Source organism: Atractosteus spatula, chromosome 6 (assembly GCF_055471065.1).
Source record: "Atractosteus spatula isolate fAtrSpa1 chromosome 6, fAtrSpa1.hap1, whole genome shotgun sequence".
Classification (NCBI taxonomy): Eukaryota; Metazoa; Chordata; class Actinopteri; order Semionotiformes; family Lepisosteidae; genus Atractosteus; species Atractosteus spatula.
The window spans coordinates 16,697,176-16,724,173 of NC_142711.1; the positions used below are offsets into that span (position 1 = coordinate 16,697,176).

General features: G+C 41.1%; 1 protein-coding gene across 1 annotated transcript; it reads left to right on the top strand.

Moving 5' to 3' along the window:
• On the top strand, positions 1-25,814 carry LOC148832329 (desmoglein-2-like protein). The gene is made up of 14 exons (XM_088919027.1): positions 1-71; positions 6,930-7,055; positions 7,767-7,922; positions 9,112-9,253; positions 11,629-11,795; positions 13,123-13,257; positions 14,266-14,451; positions 14,744-15,021; positions 15,723-15,865; positions 16,351-16,572; positions 18,626-18,859; positions 20,708-20,844; positions 22,376-22,669; positions 23,416-25,814. The coding sequence occupies exons 1-14, from the start codon at positions 18-20 to the stop codon at positions 24,595-24,597; spliced, it is 3,456 nt and encodes a 1,151-aa protein (XP_088775153.1). The 5' UTR covers positions 1-17; the 3' UTR covers positions 24,598-25,814.
• The last annotated feature ends 1,184 nt before the right edge of the window (positions 25,815-26,998 follow it).

Consider the following 26,998-nt stretch of genomic DNA (forward strand, 5'->3'; position numbering starts at 1 on the left):
AGACACAGGTACCTGCCATGGCTGGGACCTCTCTCACAGGCGTCGGACTGCAACTGCTTGTGATGCTGCTGGTGAGTAGAGAGCACGGCTGCCATTTGTTTCGATTTGAGATTTTATTTAGAATATTAGAGTTTTACATGCCGTGATAGGCATTGCTATATAGTGGCAGTTTGGTAGGTGACGCTTAAACAACAAGACTGATTTCATGTGATCTCTGTTTTCTTTCAAAAGGGGGCATATTATCAGATTATAACTGTGTGAATCATCCTGATGACAGGCTGCCAGCGTTCTACAATGTTCAGGACAACTGTCAGACTTGTTGAAGTAGCATGATCTTTCCTGATCACAGATTACAGATGCTTTGCGATGCTTTTTGCTTTCTGTATTTTATACTGCATAAACAGTAAATACTTGTCTCTTATGGATACACAGTTGTGCCCATAAATTCTTTTAGATCTGAGACATAAATCTGCAGAATTCTGCATACCATACATTTGGGATTTTGCCTCACAGCTCTTGGGTTCTAAGCTTTACCATCTGTGTGGAGTTTGCATGTTCTTCCCAGTTCTGCCTAGGATTACTCCATGTACTTTCCTGGGTTTTCCTATATCTCCAGAAAAAATATATCGGTCAGGTTAATGGACATGTGGAAAATGATTGCAGTTTGTGCACCCTGAGATGGGCCGGTGTCCTGTCTGAGACGTAGTCCTACATTGCACTGTGTGCTTTGGGGCTGTGCTCTGGGTTATTGCAAACTTTACCATGATGTAATGGCTTTCTGAGAATGGATGAAATAACACATATAAATGTTCCTCTTCTTCGCATTGACTGGACAGAGAAATTGATGGGTTGTTTGACATAGAATTGATTTTCTAATTCTGATTTCTGGTAAACTAATTTCACATTTTAAAGCTAGGCACTATTTAATAGAAAAATTAGATGAAATCAGTTGAATGTTTTTATATATACATTAATCAAGAAAAAAATGAACTTTTCAGGTAGGGTTTTACTCAGGGAAAATGCTTAACTATGATTCTTGACTTTTAAAATATTACCTGGCTACAAAAAAATAACCCATATCTAAAAATGACCCATAAAAATGCCCCATATTTACACCTGTTATTTCCAAATAGGCTTGGTCTGAAAATACAGTAAAAATTAAATATAACTAATTCAAGGTTTTTAGAATGATCTACTGTGTTTTCACTGGTTGTTGTACAAAACAGCTTACTAAACTAATTAGTTAGCTATCCCCAGTGTCTCTAGCCTCTGAATCACAGACTGTGTTTGCATTTATTCACGTATAGGCTTCTGCCTGTTCAGGTGTGTTTTGAGTTTTAACACACTTTAGTGAAGAAATAAGCAAGGGAGAAGTTCAGGAAAACCAGAAAATCACAATGATGTTTTACTCATTTCCAAGCCACGGGCGGTTTGCTTGAGTGGCAGCTGGTGCTGCGCTCTCACGGCTCTTGCGTGATTGTGGCCCCGGGGTGCTCTCAGTGTGGGTTTTACATGTCATCCCTGCGTTCCCCAAGGATCTTGTTATGGGTGCTGCAGTCCCCTCTCACCTCTCAGAGGCTGCTGGCAGGGTGAGCTGCTGTCGCTGAGCTCTCCCCGCGGGCTGGTGCGTACGGTAGGGTGTGCACTGCGATGGGCTGGCGTCTTGTGAGCTGGTCATGGGGATTCAGTGGGCTTGATACGGCCCCTTCCATGATCAGGTGTCTTTCTGATACAGGATAAAAGAACGGATTTACAAACCACCTCATTTCTCCTTTTGGAAGCAGTTACATCATTTCAGATGTATTTTCAATACATTACGTGTCTGTAGTGTTTGACCATCTGTAGCACGTACAACTGTACATTTCACCACTTGGGGACAATGAAAGAATCATTGACAGCCCAGTGGGGCAGTAGTTAGCATCGCTGTCTTGCAGTACTGCGGCCCTGGGTTCAATTCCAGAGGTTCTGTCTGTGTGGAGCTTGTATGTTCTCTCTGTGTTTGGTGGGGATTCCTCCCACAGTCCAAAGTTATTTGTGTGTCTGTCTGCCATCATGTCCAGGGAGCGCCCTGCCTTGCACCAACTGCTTTTAGGGAAGGGCTCCAGCTTCCCTGTGACCCTGAATTAAAAGAAGTGGTTAGAAAATGGACCTGTGGTATTTTGGGGGTTATGCAATGTAGAATTGGGGCACATTAAATACCTATATGGATGTTGTTAGACACGATGGGTCAACGAACATTCACATTTGGCACGCCGCTGAGTACTAAATTGCGGACTAGATCATCTTCAGCACGGAGCTCCATTGCAAACGAAAACAAAGTTTGAGACCAGCTGAACTTACGCTTAGTGAGGTGCCGAGAGGTCAGCGTTGTTCTCATTAGCACGAACCGCACGGGTCTCTGAATAAGAACAGTTCCATGAATCTGAGCCGTAAACTAATATGTTGGCAACGTTAACGTGGAATTATTACTTTGCCTCTTGTTTATATGTAACTGAATGGCCCCGATAGTTTAATGTCAGTTTTTGATCTAAGAACTGCGTTTATGCTAAAATATACCAGATGAGCGCCCGAAAATACTGATGTGATAATTGCAATGAGTCACAAAACAAAAGAGTACAGCAGCCGCGGGTTTAAATTTGAATACTGTAGGTATTATAGCGGCTTTTATTTCCATTCATAAATAAAAACGATTTGTACGGAGGTTCTTCATATATAAGCGAACGGTTATTTCGGTTTTATGTACAGTATAAGCTACAGTACATTTGGCTGCACGGGTCTTATGCGCTTTTAGGATCTTCTCCTTTTGAAGTTGAGTTATTTACGGGTACTGTATGTCGAACAATGACTGACAAAAGCATTCACTGCAGATTCCTTACTTCTGAGTTCGGAATAAATACGTTTTAAAAAGCACCGGCTAATGTCCAATACGGTTAGCAAATTGATTTTTACACAGAAATTACAATATAACTTGATGGTACATTGGAGAAGATTTCATCTACAAGTTATACAGTATATACCTTGTATATATTTGCAGTTCTAGAAGGTAAACTTAGGCGACTACTGTAAAAGATCGTTCCGGGTCATTTCAGTTCAGTGTTGTTCCTCTGACCAAGTGAGCCTTTGAAATTTGAAGAGTTTTTCTTGCCTCTCATCTGGTCTGCGTACCAGTCCATCGAGAGCCAGCAGCACCACACCACCTTGCTGTTGACTGGATGAGCCCCCTGTCCCGTCCTCAAGACTTTCACACTCCGGCTGTTTAACCCCCGTTATTACTGGACCTCAGCCACAGGACAGAGGAGGGACACAGTTCCGAAGAACTGTCATAAATAATCTCTAATTAAAAGAGGTTTTCTCTTTCTTTAACTCACAACACCATTGTATTTGCCTACACAAATTCTTCACTGTACCCCCAAATCCACAATATTCCTCCTTCCCCTGAGAGCTACAAGTGCAGAGTCAGTTTACAATAAAAATACTATAAATCTATTCAACGGACAGCCAGATGCGACAGAACACATTTAATAAGACTTACACCGCATTTAAATACGCAGTTCCCTAATTTCAGTTGTCTTCACTATCGCACACTAAAGGCTCTACATACAGCTACTAATAAAGACAGACTTCATTATCAATAAATTACGCTTTTATTAATAAACATGTATTAACAACCGTCATTATTAATACATGTGGTGTTACTGGAGAGCCAATTTAGTTGAAAATTACAACAATATACTGTACAAGCGACGGATGTACAACTCTATAACTCAATAATTCTATTATTATATATGATTTTATAGTTCACCATATTCGGGGACGTTCCAATGAGATCCCGTGTTCCGTTAGTCCGCTACTAAGTTGTTTAAACCTTGTGAAGAGGTGGTTTAAGTTAGTCCCCTATTCCAGAGGGCAGCAGCTGTTACTTTGGGTCTGTTGCAACTAAGAACAAGTTTAGTGCGGAGCTGCGGACTGATCTCAGCGGCCAAGTTCTTTGCAATCGGTCTTAAACTGGCGCACTGTGTGCTAAAACACGGGTTGAACTCCAGTTAGTTCGCTGCTTTCAGCTCGTTGCAATTGACCCATAGTGTGTATAGACGCAGTGTTTGGAATAGTAATCCAGAGTACTGAAGAAGGAAATAATAAAACTTAACTTTGTAAAAGTCTGTTTTTCTCTAACATTTATTTTGGGACTGTAAACATTTCATTAAGGACAGAATGGTTTTACCGTATGTAATAGAAATAAAGCAGCGTGCTTCAATAATAATGTAACGAATACGCCCCGGCGCACAACAAGTCTTAGAACCCGAATCCGTAACAATACTTTTTACTTGTTAGAATTTTTTATTCTACGTTTATTACAAGGCATGGTTGATGAATGATAACGTGCTACTTGGACTACGATTATATACAAATAATGTCCAAAACCAGCACACCCAACAAAAAAGCCGCGGCAAATAAAACGGCTCCTGATGTCACAATATAAAACCATGTATGGAAATTCTATGTAAGACCTCACGTTTTCGGCGCCTCCAGCCTACCCAAATTCAAATCGGAATGCCCAAAAGCTCTGAGAGAAAGAAACGGAATATTTCAGTCATGTGTGGCTTGGGAGGTGTCCAGTTTCAGCGCTTTACTATGCCACAGGGCACCCAGAGATCTACTGTACTCTCCCTGCGGTCTGTGTGGCTCCTGATGCCCCAGTATAGTGACGGGGACGCTATTGTAACGCCCTCGCCTGGTGGTGGGGAGGAAGCGGCCCTAGGCGCTCGTAGTACCGCTGGGCATGCTGGGAGTGGTAGCCGGGGAGAGTGTGAGGGTCAGCACGATGACCAGCGGCTGACCCTACCTGTGTAAATAATGTCCTAGTAATTCTAGTGCCCTGTGTAGTCCTGTAAAAGTGTAGTGTGTTGTTAGGTAATTGCCACCCTAAATATTTGTACGTGTTCCGTCAGTCTCCTCATGTGTGTGTGGGTGTGGATCCTGCGTATAGTTGAAAACGAATAAAGCTAATGCTTGTTTGTTAATTGCGTCTCCACTCGTCTTTGTTCTGAAAAGAACCTGCAAACGCTACACTATATTGTAAAAAGGCGCCGTCCTTCGGAAGGCAGGTAAAATTGAGGTCCTGACTCTCTATGGTTATCAAAAAAATCCCAGGGCGTTTCTCGTAAAGAGTAGGAGTGTAACCCCGACATCCTGGTCAAATTTCCCATTGACCTTTACCAATCATGGTAACATACAGTATATACACAACCAGATACCAGATTATACTGTACATTTCCAAGTCCTTTTTAAACAAATGGAAGAAAAAGTAAAATTTTTCAGTAACTGAAAGAATAACAAAACGACGTTTTCCAATGTTACAAAAATATTTTTAACAGCTGGGCCTTGAAGCACACTGGATGTCTGCAATATACAGCAGGAACAGGCCGCAATGCAGTACCGTGAGAAACCACCAGAGGGCACCTGGTATCCGTGGGAAGAAACCGGGACCCTCCCCTACAAGCCTTCCCTGGGAACATTTTGACTTTATTGCACTTGCTTTGCACCGATCAGTCCCCTAATGTAGCCTGCTTTCACGGTGTAAAGAAGTATCATTGAACACTGGCACAATCACGTATTTAACAGTTATACCCAGGAAATACAGGCTATCTGGTTATGTAAGTAAACATTTAAATTCAGGAATCAGCGCACTAATTAAACTCATACGACCTACTACGCTTTTACAATCACTCTCCAGTTTCACTACTTAGGGTTTGTCGGCATCCTGTTCTGTCCCCTGTGAGCAGAAGAGACCGGTATCGAGGTGCTGTAGGTTTTAAACAGCCGGCGTCTGCGATCAGCACTGTCGCCTGCTGCTCTCGCACACACCCAGAGCTCCCTGTTCTTCCCAGCTCTGCCCAGGCTTGCCTGCTGACCCAGAGACTGCGTGACTGTGTGAGAGGCTTAAGCGTTTTAATTAGCCTGGATGGAGAAACGGAATTTAGGTAACACAGCAACACAAATCTTAATAGATAAGGGGACAAAAATATTTATACAGTGTGGTGGGCAGCGGAAGTTCTAACAATGAGCTACAGTATAAACCCTCCTGACATACTCGTCCCATGTTCTCCAACGGAGGGGTTTAGTTTCGAAACAAATGTTATAGAATGTGTAAAACTATGTAAAATGGACGTATCACTTGGATAGATTATAAAATGCCACTTAATGTCCTCAATCGTTCTGTCCATTCTAAACAGTGGAAGAACGTAGCGACTGCTTCATTTTTCTAAATAAAAAGTGCCTGTATGTCATTAACACTTAAACGAACTAAAATTAGGAAGTACCTATGCTGTGAAAATTGTGCAGTAATGATAATTCCAGGGACATACCTGGTGAGATTTGGGCATGTTGTCATATGCTACTGCATACAGACAGGTACAGTATGTGACACAGCGGCGAAAGTTCACTTTTTATAATAATACCGCTGTTCACCACCAGAGGATCTTCTAGACGATCTGACAGCCGCGTGGGAAAGCATTTTCTTATTAACAATATGGGTGTCCTTAATTGAGAAACCTATATGAAATGCTCACGCGGCCTGAAAATGTGTCGTTCGTGCCAGAACCACGCCGAAAGTCATACCGCTTAGGCCCGGTATCTTTCGCAGTAAAGAGAATTGTTCTCCTTGGTGTCGAGCTGGTCTCATTTCTCTGTCAGCTCTTGCATGTTCTCCACTCTGCTTCCAACGGGAGTTAAGAAAGTGTGGGTACAAAACGCGGTCAAACATCACATATACGGCATTACTGTTCCTCTGACGGCGATTGGTACGCGTAGTGCAACATGATGATCTCGCATAGTTACTTTCTTGTCTAATGCTCCTTCATGTTGATTCCCGAGCCTGACTGGCATGCAATGATGTGTAATTGTTTATGTACTGTGTCTTACATCTAAAGGTTTTCCAAAAACAAGTGGAAGCAAGGGAAAACGTGCAACTAAAGAGGCAAAAAAGAGCATGGATTATTCCACCATTAAGAATACCAGAGAACGAGGACTACACAAAGAGGGAATATATCGGCAAAGCAAGTATTTTTTCTAATTTATTTGCTCAACCTTGTCCTGGAATCAAGTTTAGTAACATAACACGGTTATTAACAATAAATACTGTAAAGGTCTCTGCATTTGTGAAGTTTTACTGTGATCTTTACTGCCATCAATGAGACAATCAAAGCCTGCCTAGTTCACAGCACATTACACAGGGTTGGGGTTGAAAGGATATCCTGGAAAAGGGGTGTTCCACAATTCTTAATGGTGAGCTCAAGAAAAGGCATATGTTTTTTTAAATATTCTATACAGACACCCATGAAGATTCTGTAAATACTACACTGTATGTATTTTTGATTCTTTCATTTGTGGAAATTCTTCAGCTCTATCATTAAAAATATTATACAAAACATCAAGTAGCTCCCAAAAGGTATTTAGAAAGTTTTATTTTTGGTCTGTATGTACAGGGACTCGCAGAGTATGCTGAAAAGGTTTGGTTTCTAGGTGCTTTGCGCCACCTTTTCAATTTTGATGGATAGATGAAATCATTTAAAGATAACTTAATTCTCTTGGGGAAAAAATGCATGTCCTTTGACAAAATAAAAACTATGATACTCATGTGTGTTGTTTCTAGATACTGTGTCCCCAGCTTTGCGACTCTGTCCTAGAGACCCACAGGCAGTGCACAGCCTGTGGTATAGTTCATCATGTGTAATGTTAATTTACAATATTTGCTTTTTCTTTTCCAGATTCGCTCCGACTTTGAGAATAAACAGACAATTTTCTATGAGATAAAGGGGAAAGGAGCTGATGAAGAGCCTATGAACTTATTTGTTGTAGACAGAGCTCGTGGCACAATTAGGGTCAATGACATCCTGGATAGGGAGGAAATTGCTGTTTACAATGTGAGTCTGCCTTTATCCTTTCAAATTCAACAGTTCCTGGCAGAATAATTCTTACCAACAATGTGCAGGTGTTTCTCTTCATTGAAGCCATCACAGAAGGTAGTGAATTACATTGTCTGCTCTATTCATGACTGTACATTAACATAGACGATAGGGATTCATGCATCTATAAAGCCCCCAAAAAGTAAAACTGGTTTTGGATGTATGCCCATATAGTGCCATCCAAAAGTATTCCATCCCACCCAAAGATGGCACATTTTGTTGGATTACGAAGGATGTATACATATTTTCAAGTCCGAACGTTTTAGTCAAATCTTGAATGCTCATTCTGAATGCTTATATGGGTGAAAGAAGTCAAATGTCAGCAAACAAAGAAAAAAACCCAATAAAAGTTAAGAACACAAGAGCAGTTGTACAGCAGACAAAAGGAGCCAATCAGCCTATCAAGTCCATTTGGTAGTTAGTAGCTTATTGATCTCAAGATCTCCCCCAGCTGTGTCTTGAAAGAAGCCAGCTATCCGCTTCAACAACATGGTTGGGCAGCTTGTTCCACACTCCCACCACCTTTTGTGTAGTGCCTCCTAATCTCCTAATCTTTACTGTTATAAATACGCCTAAATCTGGGCGATAAATCAAACTTTTCATTGCGCTGTTTTAAGTCATGTGCAGGGCATGGTGGCACAGTAGTTAGCATTACTTCCTCCCAACGCTGGGGTCCTGTGCTCAATTCCAGACCTGGGGTGCCGTCCGCGTGGAAGTTGTACGGTTCCCCTGTGTTCACATGGGCTCACAAAGACTTGCTGGTACTGCAGGTTCATTGGCTTCATTGGCTTCTGGGAAAATTGGCCCTTTCAGGGGGGTACCCCGCCTTGTGCCTGGTGCTTGCTGGGATAGGATCTGGTTTCCCCGTGACCCTGTTGTGAAAGAAGTGGTTAGGAAATGTATGGGTGGAGGTCAAGTGGATCAGAATCTTGAAAAATAGGACCTAAATATCATGAGGTAAACCTTTCATGTGTAGCCACCAGGAGGTATTGTTACTTTTATCAGTCATTATTAACATCTTTACTACGTCACATACAGTATACCGTTTGTCATGGGCACTGAATTACAAAATTGTTTTAACTGTCAAGCTTTTGAATAATATAATCAATTAATTTCAATATGTTTATGTTGTTTTTGTCCTTTGCAGCTCACGGGAATTGCACTTAACCAGTCATACAAAGCAGTGGAGGACAAAATTAATCTCACGATTGTTGTGGTAGACAAAAATGATTGTCCTCCAGTGTTTAAAATCAACCAGGTTGGAGAAATTAAGGAACTAAGTGCAAAAGGCAAGTTTTCCCGCTTTTCTTCCAGAGTAGCATATCAGATTTCAAATAGTGGCGGTGCACTGCTTCATTCCGCGACAGTCTTCAGTCTTCTCACTCCCCCTGGGTGATGTATAGCTCAGTCCGACCCGCTGTGCCTCGTTCTGCAAGTTTTTCCAGTGAACAGACGGGATTCTCAGAAAGCCACGTCTCGGTGCTTCACAGGGGGCAGTGACCGTAAAATGCTTTGACTGGCAGTCGTTGACTCACCATTGTAACAGAACGAGACAGCACGTGGTCGTTTAAATTGTAGACAAAATTGCATCCGAGTTGGAAACATTCTTACTTAAAACGAAGAAAATCAGAGTGACGTTATTTTGTCTTGCAAAGAAAGATTGCCCCGCAAAAGGATTCAGACCCTTCTTATAATGTCCTGTTTTGTGAATTTACAAAATGATGATACACATTCTTTAAACGTAATATTTCATTCAAGACCTGAGCGCTCAGACTGAAGACTTCTAAGGTTAAGATAGGTTACAGTAAATGGCAGCAACAACTAAAAATTAGCCGCTGAAATATGTTGAATGTATAAGTGTTCAGACTTGCTAACATAATACTTGATGGAAGCTCCTTGTAGCTGCATTTTTTTTGGGGGGGTGACTTTTTTTTTTTACACACCAGCAACCCATATCTAAATCACCTCAAATGGAAATTTTCTTAATTTTGCTTAAAGAGAGGCATGCTTCTTTCAAGCTGGATAGAGCAAAAGGCCTGTGCAGACAGTTGGTGTTATGGAGACATGTAGCAACCAACAAGCAATGCAAATGAGTAGAAAACTCTACGCAAGTAGTTTTTTTGTACACAACCTGTAGCTCTTTTTCAGACTCTTGTAAACTGTCCTTCGTAACTGTTTCTGAATTAAAGCTGACTATTTCTTCTTCTTCATTCACCCAAATCGTGGGAGAAAAGTCACCAGAAAAGCCTCTGTGAACTTTGCACGCTGACTTGGCACAAGTTTGCCTTTCTCCTTGGCTCATTAGCTTCACCTCTCTCAAGGTGTTTGGGTGTGAGATTCTCAATGGGATTCAGGCCAGCTCTTTGCCTGGGCCAGTCTGGGACACCTTGACTGTACTGTACCTTTCTTATTCTGGAGCCACTCTAGTGTAGCTTTGGTCCTGAACTTTGGAACATTGTCCCGCTGAAAGAAAATTTTGTCTCACTGTTTAGGTCGTTAGCAGGACGAGGCAGGTTTTCTTTCAGGATTTGCTTGTATTTTCCTCCCATACCTTTGCCAGATGTTCGCATCTCAATTAAACACTTCCTTGCAAGCGCCATGCAGAATTTAAGATGCGTGTGCCACTCTGCTATACAAGTCATCTTTGCTGAGTGCATGTGATACTGTTGATTCATGGCCATTTTTCCATTGACCTCTGTAGTTGATTCAAGGTGTCCTCATGGTGTCGTCCTGCTTGACTGGTGGCTCAGTTTGGAGAGACGGCCTGATCTAAGCAGCGTCTGGGTGCTGCAATGCACCTTCCATTTCTAAATAACTGCACTCATAGGAACAGAGACTTTGGGATTTGTGCCTTTCTCGTAATCTGTGCTTTTCAAAGATTTTAAATTACATTTGTTTGAAATCTACTTAGTTGTCATGGTTGTGTCTTTGCTTACATTTTACTACCTGACCAAGGAACCTCACAGAGGTAGGTCAGGTGCCTTTATTCTCCTGACATCCTCTTTTAACGCACAGCGATAGATGCCCCTCACCTAGTTGTGTGGCTTGTTAAGGTCATTTTCTGCAGCTAAATTAAGTTGTGCCACAGCAATGCATATGTATACTTATCCAATTTTTACCTTTCATGTTAATTATCTATTTCCTTTTTTCTTTTGTTTTTGCTGAATACTTGTGCAGGACACTGCTGAAGTAAATGCGGCTCTTGATGAAGCTCGCAATACTGTATCTTTTTTTAACTGTTTATGGTAGAAAACTCTAATTTTTCTAACCTAAATTTTGCCAACTTTACAAGCCAGTAGATTGTAATATGAGAAAATACATATTTGAAATTAACGGCGGTGCTTTAGATACAACAACAATATTGAGGTGATCATTTCACTAACATTGTAAAAGATCTTTTCTCTAAACTAGTTCCTGAGAGGCAATATCTTTCTTGGATTGTGGTGATTAAAATTTTTCACAAAATCCTAAGTGAGGGCTCATTAGTGCATTGTAAGGATTTGGAAATACAGGAAGATCCATTCCTTTAAGTTTTTGCATTCTTTATTTCTTTCCCAAATTACCTAAACCGCTCTTTGTGTTGATGTGTTTCTTTTTTATGTGTAGAGCTTGCATGAAATTTTGATTAAATTTGATTTTACTCATAGAATTACTTTCATTTTAGGCACCCTTGTTATGCAAGTAATTGCTACAGATGATGACGACCCCGCTACAGACCATGCTAAAATTAAATACAGCATCGTGAGCCAGTCCCCACCAGAGCCAGAGATGTTTTATATAGACGAAGACACAGGCATGGTTTATGTTAAAAAAGCTACCCTTGACAGGGAAGTAAGTTCTTTTTTTATTCTTTTCATTATATCTTTAAAGATTTACTTCTTAAGTAATTCATTTAAACCTACAACACAGGCCTATGCCAAATCAAAGGTACAGTCTATAAACAAACGATTTGCAAGATTTTCCCCAAACACAGCATGCATTTTTACTCATAGTCCGTTCATGATTCACATCTGAAATAGCTAAGCTTTAGTCCACAGACTGCCGAGTCTCAGATTGAATGCAGTTTAAAACAGCTGGCAGTTAACCATCTTTACTTCATGCAGTAATGTAATGTTAAAACACTATTAAACTTTTGTTTCCCTTCAAGGACGTAATGCAGTCACTAGTGGAAGGGTGGGATGCCACTATCCTTTGCTAAACGTTGGGCTGGACCTTTTAATTTTGACTGGCCTGGCCTGGATGACTCACAGGAGTCCTGGACTTGCTCAGTGCTCATGCTTGGCAATCTGTGGAGCGTTCCTCCAAAATCTTTTTGTTTTTTCTTGACTCAAGAACTGATATGTCAGCATTTCAAAAGCAACATTACTAAAAGAGTCCACTGAAGGAGTCAGGGGCCAAATCATTCAAGTCCTTAAAGGCAAGCAGCAGTATTGCATTGGGCCCTTCAACATTGATGTTGACTGTTCTTCCATTCTGAAGACCTCTCCCGGCACAGTCCCTCAGGGCTAAGGAGAAATTCTTAATTCCTAGATGATCTACAGTATAAACAAGATCTGCATGTCAGTGCTATGGGCTCTCCCCTGTATATTTGCCAAGCTCTGTAAGCTCGAGATGATGCTTGCTCTGCGCTGGTAGATGACGCCTGAGGTCTGTAGGATACTTTAGACTGCTGTGACGAGACACTCTATAGGGTAACCTTGTTCACAGTCAATTGTTGATGGCTATGTCTGACCCCAGTGGTGATAACTGCTTGCTCTTTTCGGAAAAAAAGAGTACTAAGAGCAATGTTGGGCTTTCAGCCAGCCTTCAGCTCCAGCTAAAAAAAAACAGGCAGATTAAACCACATCATCCCAAATTCCAGACAAGGAAGATCAGGCAGGATTGATTAGGCAGGGTACCATTGGAAGGTTTTGGGCCAGTTTGGGCTGTAGTACTGACTACATTCCTTTTTGGGGAACCAGGATTGTGAAGACAGCCAAGTGTTACTGTCATTGCATACTGTATGTGCTGCATTTGTATTTGTCAATGCTTTTCATAAACTGATGTTTTTAATATACATTGTGAGCACTATTATGTTTGTATACAATTGTATTTATGTAGATATATACAGTTTTTGTATGCTTTTCTGACTGATGTTTCTTTTTTTGATTTTTTGCAGACGATTGACTCCTATACGTTGGTAGTACAAGGCAGGGATATGGACGGAGCAATCACAGGCAACACTGGAGAGGGGGAAATTCAAATTAAAATCTTAGATGTCAATGATAATGTTCCTACGCTGGAGAAAGACGAAGTAAACTATACTTTTAGCTTTGTTTTGTCGTACGGTGTACGCTTTAAATGTGTTTAGGTGTTAATCTCTTCAAGATTTTGATGCTTCTATAGCTATGATCTTTTCAAAATTTAACTTAGATTGGAGCATTTTCTGGCTTGCGTGGTTTTCATAAATCAATCCATCTACTGATTTTCTAACCACTTTACCCAGTACAAGGTCTCTGAATCTATCCCATTAACCAACGGGTGCTGGGCAAGATAAACCCTGGTCAGGACACCAGTCCATCACAGGGTGACAGAGACAGACACACCAGGGCTAGTTTTCCATACGGTATGTCAGTTAGTTCCAGTATGTCTTTGGGCTGTGGGTGGAAACAAGAGCACCCAGAGGAAACCCACTTGTGCATGGGGAGAGCATACAGACTCCACAGACAGAGCTGAACCCAGGGCCCCAGCGCTGCAAGGCAGCAATGCTAACCACTGTGCCACCATTGCCACCCAGTTCAGATTATTCTTCTTCATAATACACTAAAACAAGGATCCGGCAACAACACAGTACAAGCACAAAATGATAAAGGTCAATCGTTATGCCACACCATTGCCTAATATATGGAGCACAGTAGAAAATAGAGTATATTGTAGCCTGTAAGCCCAGGCCAGCACATTTGGGATGAGAATCTGGACCTGAACAGGCTTGTTGAGTATCTGTATGGAAATAACTACTTGCTCTTGGTTGGCAGGAGACTTGTCATCTGGGTCTGGTGAGAAGGTACCCTTTACTTAATCTTTCTGTCAACTACAGCAAACTCTGTTTCTGCACAAAAAAACAACAACATTTGATTGTATCAATTATTTTCCTTATAAATATTAAAAATGAAATGAAATTTCTGTGTATCAGGATGCTGAAGTATTTGAATAGCATTTAGATTTTGGGTATGTTTTTATTTATAACGTTCATAATAGAAAAGTTATTATGCAACTTTTGCTGAAACAATTCATAGTTCAAATACAGATCTTTCTTTTTCAGTATTCTGCCAGTGTGGAAGAAAACACAGCTAATATTGAAGTCATGAGACTGAGGGCTTTGGATAAAGATCTAGAATTTACAGACAACTGGGAGACAGAGTTTGACATTGTGTCAGGAAATGAAGCAGGCTACTTCAGTATCGTGAAGGGCTCCCAGGCTAATGAAGCAATCGTAATGCTGAACAAGGTACATGTATACGTAAAAAATGCATAAGTGCTCTTCATTATGTTGTATTCATTGTAAGTTAAATACATGTTTTTAATTATGGACATTTATGTTCTTCTTTCGATTTGCTATTTACTTTATATATAAATAATGATATATACTGTATATTTAATATATATTAATAATATTGTATATAATATCGTGTGGTAGGACTAGTTAGTGTATCACGAGGAAAGCAGTAAATTAGGAAACGTATTTGTAACTAAGCAATTATTTTCTTTCTTCTTCCTTTTTATTTTTCTGAACTTTTCAGGCACTTGATTATGAAGAAATGCAAAATGTTGACATTGCTGTGGCTTTAAGGAACAAGGCGGCTTATTACAGTGAAGCTGGAATGGTATTTGGTTCAGGGTTAGGGAAATCCTATCCTATCAGAATTCAAGTTAAAAACCAGCCTGAGGGGCCCAGGTTTAGTCCTAAGGTAAAGGCTATTTCCATCTCTGAGGATAAGAAAAAGCTCAACATCAGCAGGGTGATTGCAAAATATCCAGCCATCAATGGGGACACTGGGAAGCCAGCTGAGAGAGTCAGGTCAGTGAAATCTTCTTGGTTTGACTGGAAGATTCCTGGTTTATGAAATAATTACTAGAAATTTCGGTAAAAAAAAGTTTACTCTTATTACATCTTTTTTAGCCATATGGTGACTGTGTCACTTCCACTGTTGAGGCCAGCAATAAAAGACGCACTTTATAGGACTGGCTCTGTGCAGATCTGGGTGGACTTTGTTGCGGTTCCACCATCCAGCCACTAGAGGGCACCCCAACCTCTGTCGCCTGCTCTGACTGTGCAGCCGAGGCGCAGACCAAGCAGACGTCTGTAGCCAATCATTACTCGGCTAGTGTCCATAGCTCACCACGCCCCCCCTCCTCCAGCCTACTTACACCCTGCTCATGGTTCAAACTGTGCTCATTGATGTTGCCACTACCCTGAGTGCTAATCTGAGACTTAGCAATATTCTTCCCTGGTTCCTGTTTTGTCTCCTACTCCTGTTTACCTCCCTGTTCATTGTTCACTTTTTATTTATCCTGTTGTGCATGATGGTTTTTAATTTTTTAAAGTCTCATTATGTCTATATGACAGTTTTGTGTGGCGTACATGATTAATCAGCCCTCTAGACAACCCTAATATATTAGGGCATTTAATATGCATAACTTAGACATGTCAATAATGTATGGTCAGACTGCAAAATGCAAACACACTTCATCATAGCCGTTTCATTCATGTTATTACAGATATGCAAAGGCATTTGATCCTGACAACTGGCTGTCAATTGATGAGAAGACGGCAGAGATCAAACTGAACAAGCTGCCAGACCGGGAATCCAAACAATTGATTAATGGCACATACTACGCAAAAATATTGGTCATGACTGAAGGTATGTAAAAGTAGATTAATGAGAGATAGTGAAAAATTTTATTCTATATTTTATTTAAAAAGTACAGTATTTGAATCGGTTACTGAAGCTATTAGTGAGATATGCATATTAAGTAAATTATCTTGGTCGACCTCAGTTATTTCTCATTTAAAGAATGAAGTAACGGTCTTAAATTACTTAATGGCTAAAGGAAGACCCATGTTAAGTGACATTGATCTGATGTCTTTCTCATATGCGTAACAAAGCACTATTTCACCCCATGACTAATAAAAGCTTTTGTCAGTTTTTCTCGGGATGTTCTTACTCTAAATGTATTTCATATTTAGTGGGAAAATCCGTTTCAGTATGAACATCTTTAGATGATAATTAAAATTAAATCATTTTAACTGTATTGTAGAATCGACCATTTCAGCACAACATGAATGAACCACATTAAGGTCTTTTTAGATTAAAAAAATATTTTAAGCAAGCTTTTGATCTTTCAGATTTCCCTGCAAAAACCACCACCGGTACGATTGCTCTCCAGGTGGAGGACCACAATGACCACTGCCCAGTTCTGACCAGTACCTCCCAGGTTCTGTGTAACAAGAGCAGAGCTGTGTTTGTCACAGCTGAGGATGGAGATATCGATCCCAATGGGCCTCCCTTTGATTTCAAAATCATTCCTGAAGGTACCAAGGGCACGTGGAGAGTTGAAAAACTGAATGGTAAGGTTGACAGTTAATTTGCTCTGAATGGAATGTAAACCTTTTTTCAGTGTATTCTGATTTTATATATCTAGAAAAGTTATTATTGTTCTCCAGTTACAGTATCTACAGTATGAAGAGCTATGCCCATACTGTGTAATCTAACAATGTCATTCACTAATTGAATAACTACCAGTCTGAAATATTGTTTTTCAGACCCTTATTATTTGCTATTTTGTCATTTAGGGTTCTTGAATATTTTTAGCAAGTTAAAGGGTGTTCATAAATATCAATTGCAGAAGGTTGAAAACCTTCCATCACCCAACACCATGTTCCAGTAGAGTCATGTCAAACGTCTGGCACTGAGGTGCTGTTGGACCATGAACAATTCCTGGTGTTGGTGTCAACGCCAGTTGTTGAAAATGTCCAACAGGTGCAAGGCAAGAAACACCAGTTAATAGCAGGGCAGAGAGACACAGGCACACTCACACCAGGATCAGTTTTCCCAGAAGCCAATTAAACTTCCAGTATGTTTTTGGACTGTGGGAGGAAACCCCTTTAAACACGGGGAGAACATACTGTACAAACTCCATGCAGACTGTGTCACGATTGTAGTCCTTCCTCCTTATGGGCGCTCCAGCTCTTTCACTTCGGACCTGATTTTGTGCACCTGCCCCTTGTTCCAGCCTCCTTCCTATCCCCCTTAAAAGCCAGACACCCACTCAGTTCGGGGCTCTGCATTGATTCCCATATCGTGTGAGCCCGGGACCTGTAATCGCCTGGCTCCGTTATGTTTTTAAGTTTCTGTTCCAGTTCCCCCTGCCGGTTCCGACCCGGTTCGTGTTTTTAACCTGTCTGTTCTCGGATGGACCGCCCGGCTTTGGACTTTGCCCGTTTTTGGATTCCCCGTTTGGATAACCTCTGGATTGTTTGCCCCGGACTCACCCCACTGGACACCTGCGAACTTTGGACACCCCCCCCCCCCGTATTCATTCATGATTCCTGCATGACTTTTTTCCTTGTGTTTCCTCACTCCACCCCGGATTGTGTCGTCCGCATAGGGTCTGGAAAGAACTGTTCCGTTACAGACTGTACCCCAGAATTCACCCCAGAGCCCCAGAGCTGGGAGATAGCAACGCTAACCACTGCGCAACCATACCACCCTGTTTGATACCCTTTACCTGATATGTGCCTTTCGATAAGGTTATCCCTGAGTCGTTTTGAAACTCCTTGGTCTTCATGATTGAATTTGACTTTGGTCCAGTATCTGAGTGAGATACCTTATAGAGACAGGCGGATTTGTTCTAAAAGCATGTGAACTATTATTACAGAGACAGAGGCTATTCAACTAATTGCCTGACTTGCCAAAGTAATTTTGTCCAGCTAAACAAATTTAGGACTGCTTTTGCCAAAGGGGAGGATACTTAGACAATGTATTTAATTTGCAGTGTGAAAGTGCAGATGTCACTGTTGCTCGTCAGGTAGCGCAGAGCAGTTACACCTATGAATGTGTTTTCCTAGTTCCTTGGGGCAGTGAGGGACCAGTAATACACAAAGTAGCCAACCTGAAAAGGCAAACAAACTATTTACTTACAAGTCTGCATTTACGAACACAAACACAGCATTATTACCTACAAGGATCTGGTTATATATAACCAGCAATATACAACTCACCCCTGCAGCAAAGACATGGATATCATGAAGGAGAAAATAAAAAAGCATGACCTTTTATCTAAATTACCTGTTACCAATCCATAAAGGGATGCCAATCAAATAGGAAAATGTTCACTTTTCTGAATTGTGCTCACTAATCTAGCAAGTTATTTCTTAAGTCATCTGGATATCATAAAGAAGACTATGTTGACTAGGTTGGGCTAGACTTTATTCTTTATACTATTTGGGAATATCTTTCTACTTTCTTGTTCTTTCTTGGTTATTTTTCCTGAAACTGAGACAAATTCAGAGAAACCTTCAATTTCTTCAATGGAAAATATTTTATTTATCTAAAATAGTATGTGAATTACTAAGAAACAATAAGAGACGTTCATGCATGCATATACATTCTCTCTTTAAGGCACCACTGCAATCCTGCGAGTCCAGGAGAACCTGTGGCCTGGCTCATATGAAGTCACTGTGGAGGTGAAAGACCAACAAGGACTATCCTGTCCTGATAAGCAGGTTGTCAAGATAGATGTCTGCACCTGTGGAGGTGATGAAAAAAACTGTGGACGCACTGAGAAAATAAGTGGTGCTACATTTGGATCTGCAGGCGTTGGTCTGCTCATCCTTGGATTATTGATGCTGCTACGTAAGTAAACTTCATCAAACACTCTGTCCGTATTGTACTATCTGTAGTCCTCTAATAAAGGTCATTGTGTTTCCATTTACTGCAGAAGTGGTTTACCCTCTCTTCACATGAGACACCAGAGAGCGTTTAAAGATAAAGATAGAAAATATTCCTTCTTTTAAAATGTCTATAAGTCCCATTTGGTTCAGTGAAATCCAAGTGCTGCAAAGTACATGCAGATTCAAAAGCATGTTTATGATGCCATTCAGTCCAAAGTCATATTAGGGAGTTTCTGTGAGAACGCCTTTCAAAACAACTCTGTGGAATGAAACAAGTTTAGGAATGTGAAACCTGGTTTTAATGTTATTTTAATTTGTAGAGAATTGAGGTTCTTCCTTCATTTGAACATAATTCATCAGATTTTGTACAACTGATTTAACTTTGGAAGAGATGTGATGAACAGCTTTAACTATACTGTGTTTTAATCAGTTACATGTGCATTTCTCAGGTCATCTATCATTTCTGTGCATACAAGTAACTACAGAGGTGGAAGAAATTGTATTAATAAATTAACCTTTTATTAATGAAAGTTAAAAAAATAAAATACAAAATGAAATATATAAATATAAATACAGTATTTTTGTCTTGTTCTCTAGCTTTCACTATTATTATATGTGTTTCAGTCCTTAAGCTACAATTCCTTAGGACTGTATTCCAAGTTTCATTTCTATTCCTGAATGACAGCACATTTGTGTTTCTTGATTTAATGTAACATGTTGCGTTGGTGGTAGAGTACTAACCTAATGAATACTGCAGTGTAAGAACTCTCATGTAAAACTTAAACAATGTCACAGCAGATTTTGTGTGCCAGATTAACTTGCATCAAGTTTTAAGAAAAGCTTATTTTGAAGTGCAGCTCTACTGAGAGAAGGCATTGTTGACGTTGGCTTCTGTACTTCCTACTTTTGTGTGTTTCCTTTGATGATCTAAGCAGCCAAACACTGGAAAACGCAGTATTCACTCTTTAATTACCTATCTACATTTTCATACAACACCTTCAAATTCCAATCAAATGAATATGCAAACCATCCTGCTTTCAGATATTTTTTGTACAGCTATCTGTAACGATCCCACTGCTTGGAGGGACTAGTGGTGGATTGGGTGCTGTGTGGGAGAACCCTCTTGCTCGGCAAGAGGTGAGGGAAACCCAGTGTGCTGAAAGTGCCTGCAGTGCAGTGCAGTGCAGTGGTTCAAAGCAGCAGGCAGGGTCAAGTAGAAATACTGGGTGGGGACAAACTGAGTGGGATGTTTAGGCAGGTGTGAAATTGGCTAGAGATTCAGGAGTTCAGATTAATTGGAGGTTCAGGGGTCGGCTGATCTGGGTCATATATGGGGAGGCGCAAGAACAGCCAAGGGGAGGTCAGGAATTAAAGCAAGACAAAGGAGGCAAAACAAAGGCAGCAACTAGGGAGTACGAAGTGTGAGCCTATTCCTGAATCACCTGGAATGGTGGGATAGTAAATAGCCTCCAGGTGATCCAGGTCTCTTGTCAGGTGGTGTCCGTGGCAATTGGACCTGACTGACAGGAGGGTGGCGCAGAGGCCAGTTGCTATGCAATGTTAGTTTGTTCCTCCCAGAAGCAATGTGGGAAATCACACTAATGGCTGAAATACACATGAAGAGCTGGGTGAGGTTTTTAGATATGCTGTATTGTTTTGGTTGTACATTTTTGTCAAAGTCTATGGGAAATACACCTGGATCTTGTAGTATTGTTGAGGTAATAGCTTCTCTTAAATGTTTACTAGCTTGTGAGATCATATAGGATGACACGTTGTGTGCATTAATGAATGGCTTTTTTCTGCTCAACAGTGGTGCCTCTCCTACTGCTGTTCTGCTCGTGTGGAGGGCTTGGTGTCGGAGGCAGAGGGGGGTATTTTCTTGACGTGCCTTTTGATACCAAAGAGCATTTGATTTCATATCACACAGAAGGACAAGGCGAAGACAAGGTAAGCTGAGCTATCCCAGTGCTTGAATGTAATTAACTGTAATGACAAAGTTAGTTATTGGAGTAAATAAAATAAATCTTAATCTTAAAAGATGAAAAGAAGCCCTGTTTACTGTAATAGTTGTTAATTATAAAAAGACACAAGCATATTGGACAAGATACCACCAAATCACAGAAATGTAAGTGAAATTAATTATAGTCTATTTATGGCTTATTATGGTTTAGGTTTAATACTTAAAAACCTGAAATTAAATTTGTTTCCTGGTTTACTTTTTACCTATTATAAGTATTACAATGCTGTTGTTTTAAAGTACCAATAAGAGATCATTTAAATCGTATTAGAAATTACAGTAACGGTAACATTTATAGTAACATACAATTGAAAATGAAACCCCAAATGCAATAATAAAAATCTAGAGTATTTGAGATTTTCCATAAGCCATGAATGACTACCACAAATGAAAATAATTTTTCCTTCAATTTTTTGGGGGGTTGGTGCTATTGAATTGCATGATGAGACTGGAGTTCTTGTTGGGCCTTTCTAGAGATTGTTGTCTCCACAATCCTGATATACCGTAAGTTTAGGGACTGAGAAAACATTGGTTTGTTAATCCAATCACATGTCTCTAGTCCTGGGTGATGCCATGCAGGAAGGGAATGAATATCAGCCACACAGCTTCATTTCAAGTTGAACATGGTCCTTTTAGAAAAAGAGTGGGTCCTACTGTATATTATGTTGTGTCAAACAAATGACAGTAATTGTCCATGTAGCAGGAAGTCTTCTTTATTACATATGCATATGGGAGCCTAGCTCTTGCAGGCCAGACTCAAAGAAGTATTACAAAGAGTGGTCTTTTTATACAGTAAAATCTGTAAAACTTGTCCATAAAAGGGATTTGACATTAGCTGTACACGTGAAGAGCAGTGAAGCAAGTTCCTCATTGTTTTTGTAACTCTGCCAGGAACATATGGCAGTTATGCCTTGCAACATAACATACTGTACGTTGACATTTCAGAATATATAGACAAAAGCAGAGCTACATACTTTCACAACCACTGGAGTGGAAAGTTACAAGATACAAGTGTTTAAAATATAAAAGACTTAAACCCGAATTAAGAATAATTCCCTCAATTATTTTGAATGAGGGGAAACTTTTGAAAAAGTGCTTTCAAAAAGGAAATTACTCTTGACAAACACACGACGTGAGGAAAATGTAATTAACTTTAATATCAAAAGACACACATTTTGTTCGAGTTATGAAGTGCCAGGAGTTATTGTTTTGGGGCTATGAACATCATGCGTGCAGTTTCACTTACACGTATCTTAGTGAATAGAAAAGCAACAGGAAGCCTCTGGAATACTGGAGAATTGGCTCAATCAGTCAGTAAATCCACTCATTCAGAGTGAGGATTGAGCACCACAGGCAAAAGCTGGGCAGTTAGATCTAATCCATATTTCATCAAAGGTGTTTTGGGATTGCACATACTGATCCAGCGCAGGTATTTTTCACTTTTCCTCTCTGCGCTCGCAGGCGGTCCCGCCTCTGGAAGCTTACCTAGGAGGGTTCGTGCCTGGCGTGGGGACGCTTGCTGCAGGTTCGAGAGGGTCGCAGATGGTGACTAGAGAAGGCGGCCTCGTCAATGGACAGAGGACAATTAAAAAGACGTCCGGGTTCGGCGTCAATGCAGAGTCTGATGGCCGAGCTCTGGGAGACATGAATTACCGGCGGAACTCGAGTATTCGCAACTCCAAGTCTGAAGTCCGGGAAAGTTACTATGATGGAATTGCACTCCCTGACACTTATTTGAAAGAGTACTACATGCAGGTAACTGGCTTGAATTACAACTAATTTGCAGGTCATTAATACCATATGTGGTGCTTTAAAAGAAATGTTGCTAGGAGGCCATGACTGGTAAAGGCCAATGGGAAATTTGGCCAGGATGCCGGGGTAACACCCCTACTCTTTTTGAGAAACGCCAAGGGGTTTTTAATGACCACAGAGAGTCAGGAGCTTGGTTTTACATCTCATCCAAAGGACAGTGCCTTTTTTACGGTATAGTGTCCCCATCACTATACTGGGGCATTAAGATCTACAGAGACCGCAGGGCAGGGTGAGCGCGAAACAACTGGCCCCACTAACCCCTCTTCCAGCTGCAACCTTAGCTTTCTCAGGAGAGAAAGAGGCCTCCCATCCAGATATTGGTCAGGCTCACACCTGCTGAGCTTCCGTGGGCTGCCAGTTGTGAATTAAATTCCAGTTGAAATGATGATGTAATCATCATCCCATGGCACAGTAACCTGTTCTCTGTGTTGTGTTTATGGACACTCAAATATTCTTAAAGGTTTAATAATGTACAGCAGTTCCTTTCTGCCTTACTAAATCATGAAAGATAAGAAAACTATTCCTCTGAAGATTCAGTCCTTTTCAGTGGTGCCCTTTCTGCCCTGTGTAATTGAGCATGCTGTATGTGTGTATATTACACTGTATATACAGTATATTGTACATAGCTTATATATAGTTGAAATCTAATGAGGACTTCTTTCATGTTTGTCTTGTCTTTTGTGCCATAGAAGTCAATGTATGTTACAGAGGAAGACCAGATTCAAAAAGATGGCTTACTGATTTATGACTTTGAAGGACGAGAATCCCCTGGGGGTTCAGTGGGATGCTGCAGTTTCATTGAAGGAGACGATGATTTGGAGTTCCTGAATGACCTGGGACCCAAGTTTACGACCCTTGCTGAGATCTGCACGGGTGAAGAAAAGAAATCAGAACTTTTGGTCCCTCCTGCCATGCCTACTGTCCAAGATGTGGCTGTAACTCGCACAGAGATCAAGAGAGAAAACACTGTGACAACTGATGCTGTGAGACCTCAGCCCAGTGCTGTTCCTCAGCCCCAGATCCAGAAAAACGTTGTCACTGAGCAGTATTCTTCCAACACTCTCCCAGCCATGCACCTCAGAGAAAATGTCGTAGTTCCCAGTCCTGCATATGTCATCCAACAGCCTGTCTATTACACTACCACCCCAGTGGTTCAACCCACTCGGTACATTGTGGAGCCGCAGGTCCACAACACCGTGCTTGTCTCAGAAAGGCCAGCTGCTCCTAATGTGCAGGGTGTGCTGCTGGTGAATGAAGGCCCAGGCTCTGAGAAGGTCATGGTTCAGGAGAACAGAGTGGTGTCTGGCTCTGCTGTGCAGGGCGGAGCGCTGGGTGTCCTCCATGGCACCTTGAACAGGGGTGAAATCCCGGGCTCACAGAATGTGGTGTTAGTGGAGACGAAGGCTGGGTCAGGGCAGTTTGTACAGGAGGGGATTGCTGGGCTTAATCAAGGAGCCATGCACAGGGTTGGACTGCCAGGCCATCAGAATGTGGTGTTGGTGGAGACGAAGGCTGGGTCAGGGCAGTTTGTGCAGGAAGGGATTGCTGGGCTTAATCAAGGAGCCATGCACAGGGTTGGACTGCCAGGCTCTCAGAATGTGGTGTTAGTGGAGAGGAAGGCTGGATCAGGGCAGTTTGTGCAGGAGGGGATTGCTGGGCTTAATCAAGGAGCCGTGCACAGGGTTGGACTGCCAGGGTCACAGAATGTGGTGTTTGTGGAGAGGAAGGCAGGATCAGGCCAACTCGTGCAGGAAGGGATTGCTGGGCTTTATCAAGGAACTGTATGTAGCGTAGACCCATCTGGAAAACAGAATATGGTGTTTAGAGAAAAAAGAGTATCATCTAGTTCAGTTTCAAGTAGGGTGGAATAATAGGGGGTCTGTTTTCATGAGTGATGTGGATGATTTGTCAACCGATTTGGCTAAAACCGTGATGTCCTTTGAATGTAAGTGACAGATAATTTATTTGTTTGAATTATTCAATTCACCTGATGCTTTGACCTTAGGTGATGCATAGAAATTAAAAAGACTATTGGTGCCAAATTATATAGTGGTGTGTGCCAGAGCACTATGGGTAAAAGGGAAACTGCAGTCCCAATTTCTCAGACCAGTTATTAAACCTTGGTAACAAAATTAATTCATTGGTGGGGTAAAAAAATGTAATGAATTTTTTAAGCACAAAATCCTGAACTTTGTGAAACTCCTGTAAGTCGCCATGTTGTTGCAAACTCGTATTCAAGTTCCCACTAATTGCCATATGATGCAGCCCTTCCTGCTCACTAGTCACTGTAATGACTAGTGTAATGTGATATATGAGCAAATAAGTACAGGTTGTGCAACAGACATTTCACTCCAGGAATGTCGCAACATGACCTGCATGCACAGTTAACAAGTAATTAGTACTTGTCTGCAAAACTTGGTCTGAAAAATCTCAAAGGCGAGAGCAATAGTTCTATTGGATTGAAAGAGATGTATTCACAAGCCTGCTTCTTTACAATGTCACAGGGCCTCATCACGTCACTGGAAGTTTAGTTGCCTTCTTCTGTATCACATACCTGGAAATTTAGTCTGTTTTGTGATGTAAAGTGGAGGTTTTACAAGTTACTGTGTACGTTTTACTTTTATTGTGGTTTGAAATGCACTCATCAATCTGATTCTTTCTAACCCCAAAATGTAAAAATAGCCTTGCAATTCCCCTTTAAGTGCATTGCTCTGGGGCCGAGAATCTCAGTCGTGATCAAGAGAGACCGGTGTGTCTGGTTATTTTCATTCTAACTGGACCTTTAATCATGAGTGTAAATTGCATGTACTGTAATCAATCCGCTTCCTTGCTTAATTTATTTCCCAGTCTATGCTTTCGAAAATATCCTCATCACATTATAACACCATCAACATACAGAATTTCATGGAGTCTCTCCACAACGTGCAAAAAATGACTTTTCTCCCTTATTTTAGACCAAAACATCTTGTTAAAGGCATCCATACAGGCGAACACTGCAGGAAGTGAGTTTGTTTATCCATTCTGTTTCAGTCCTGTTGTCTCCATTGTAACACACCATGAAAAGAGTTAAACCAGTGGATTACAGTGCCGTGAAAAAGTATTTGTTTTTCCTGATTTCCTCTATTATTGCATATTTGTCACACTGGATGTTTTCAGATCTTTAGACTAAATCTAATACTAGATAAAGGGAACCTGAGTGAACAAAACACTTTTTTATAATTATTTCATTTGTTTAATAAACAGTTATCCAACACCCATATCCCCTGTGTGAAACAGTTACTGCCCCCTTACACTTAATAACTGGTTGCACCACCTTTAGCTGCAGTGACTGCAACCACACGCTTCCTATAATTCAATACCAGTCTTTCACATCGCTGTGGAGGAATTTTAGCCCACTCTTCCTCACAGAACTGCTTTAATTCAGACTCACTGGTAGGTTTGGACTACTTATTTCAGGTCCTGCCACAGCATCTCTTGGGTTTAGGTCTGGGCTTTGACTAGGTCTTTTCAGCCATTCTGATGTGGACTTACTTTTGTGTTTTGGATCATTGTCTTGCTACATGACCCAACTACGCTTCATCTTCAGCTCACGGACAGATGACCACACGTCTCCTTAAGAATTTTCTGATACAGAGCAGAATTCATGGTTCCTTCAATTATGACAAGTCGTCCAGGTCCTGAGGCAGCAAAGCATCCCCACACCATCACACTCTCACCACCATGTGTGACTGGTGGTATGGTGTTCATACTGTGGAATGCTGTGTTTGCTTTACACCAGACTTAATGGGACCAATGTTGTTAAAAAATTCCAGAAAAAAAGTAGAACATTCTCCCAAAAGGCTTGGGGATCATCCAGGGGCTTGTTGGCAAATGAGAGACGAGCATTTATGTTCTTCTTGGTTAGCAGTGGTTTCCGCCTTGCTACTCTCCCATGAAGCCCATTTTTGCCCAGTCTCTTTCTCATTGTGGAGTCATAAACACTGACCTTAGCCAGGGCAAGAGAAGCCTGCAGTTGTTTGGATGTTTTTCTAGGATCCTTTGTGATTTCCTGGATGATTTTACACTGCACCCTTGGAGAAGTTTTGGCAGGACGGCCACTCCTGGGAAGATTCACTACTGTTCCAAGTGTTCTCTCAGGTTCCCTTTATCCAATATTAGATTTTGGTTGAAGACCTGAAAACATTCAGTGTCAAAAATCTGCAATAATAGAGGAAATCAGGACAAATACTTTTTCAAGACACTGTAGTTATCTTACAAACGACCCCTGCCTTA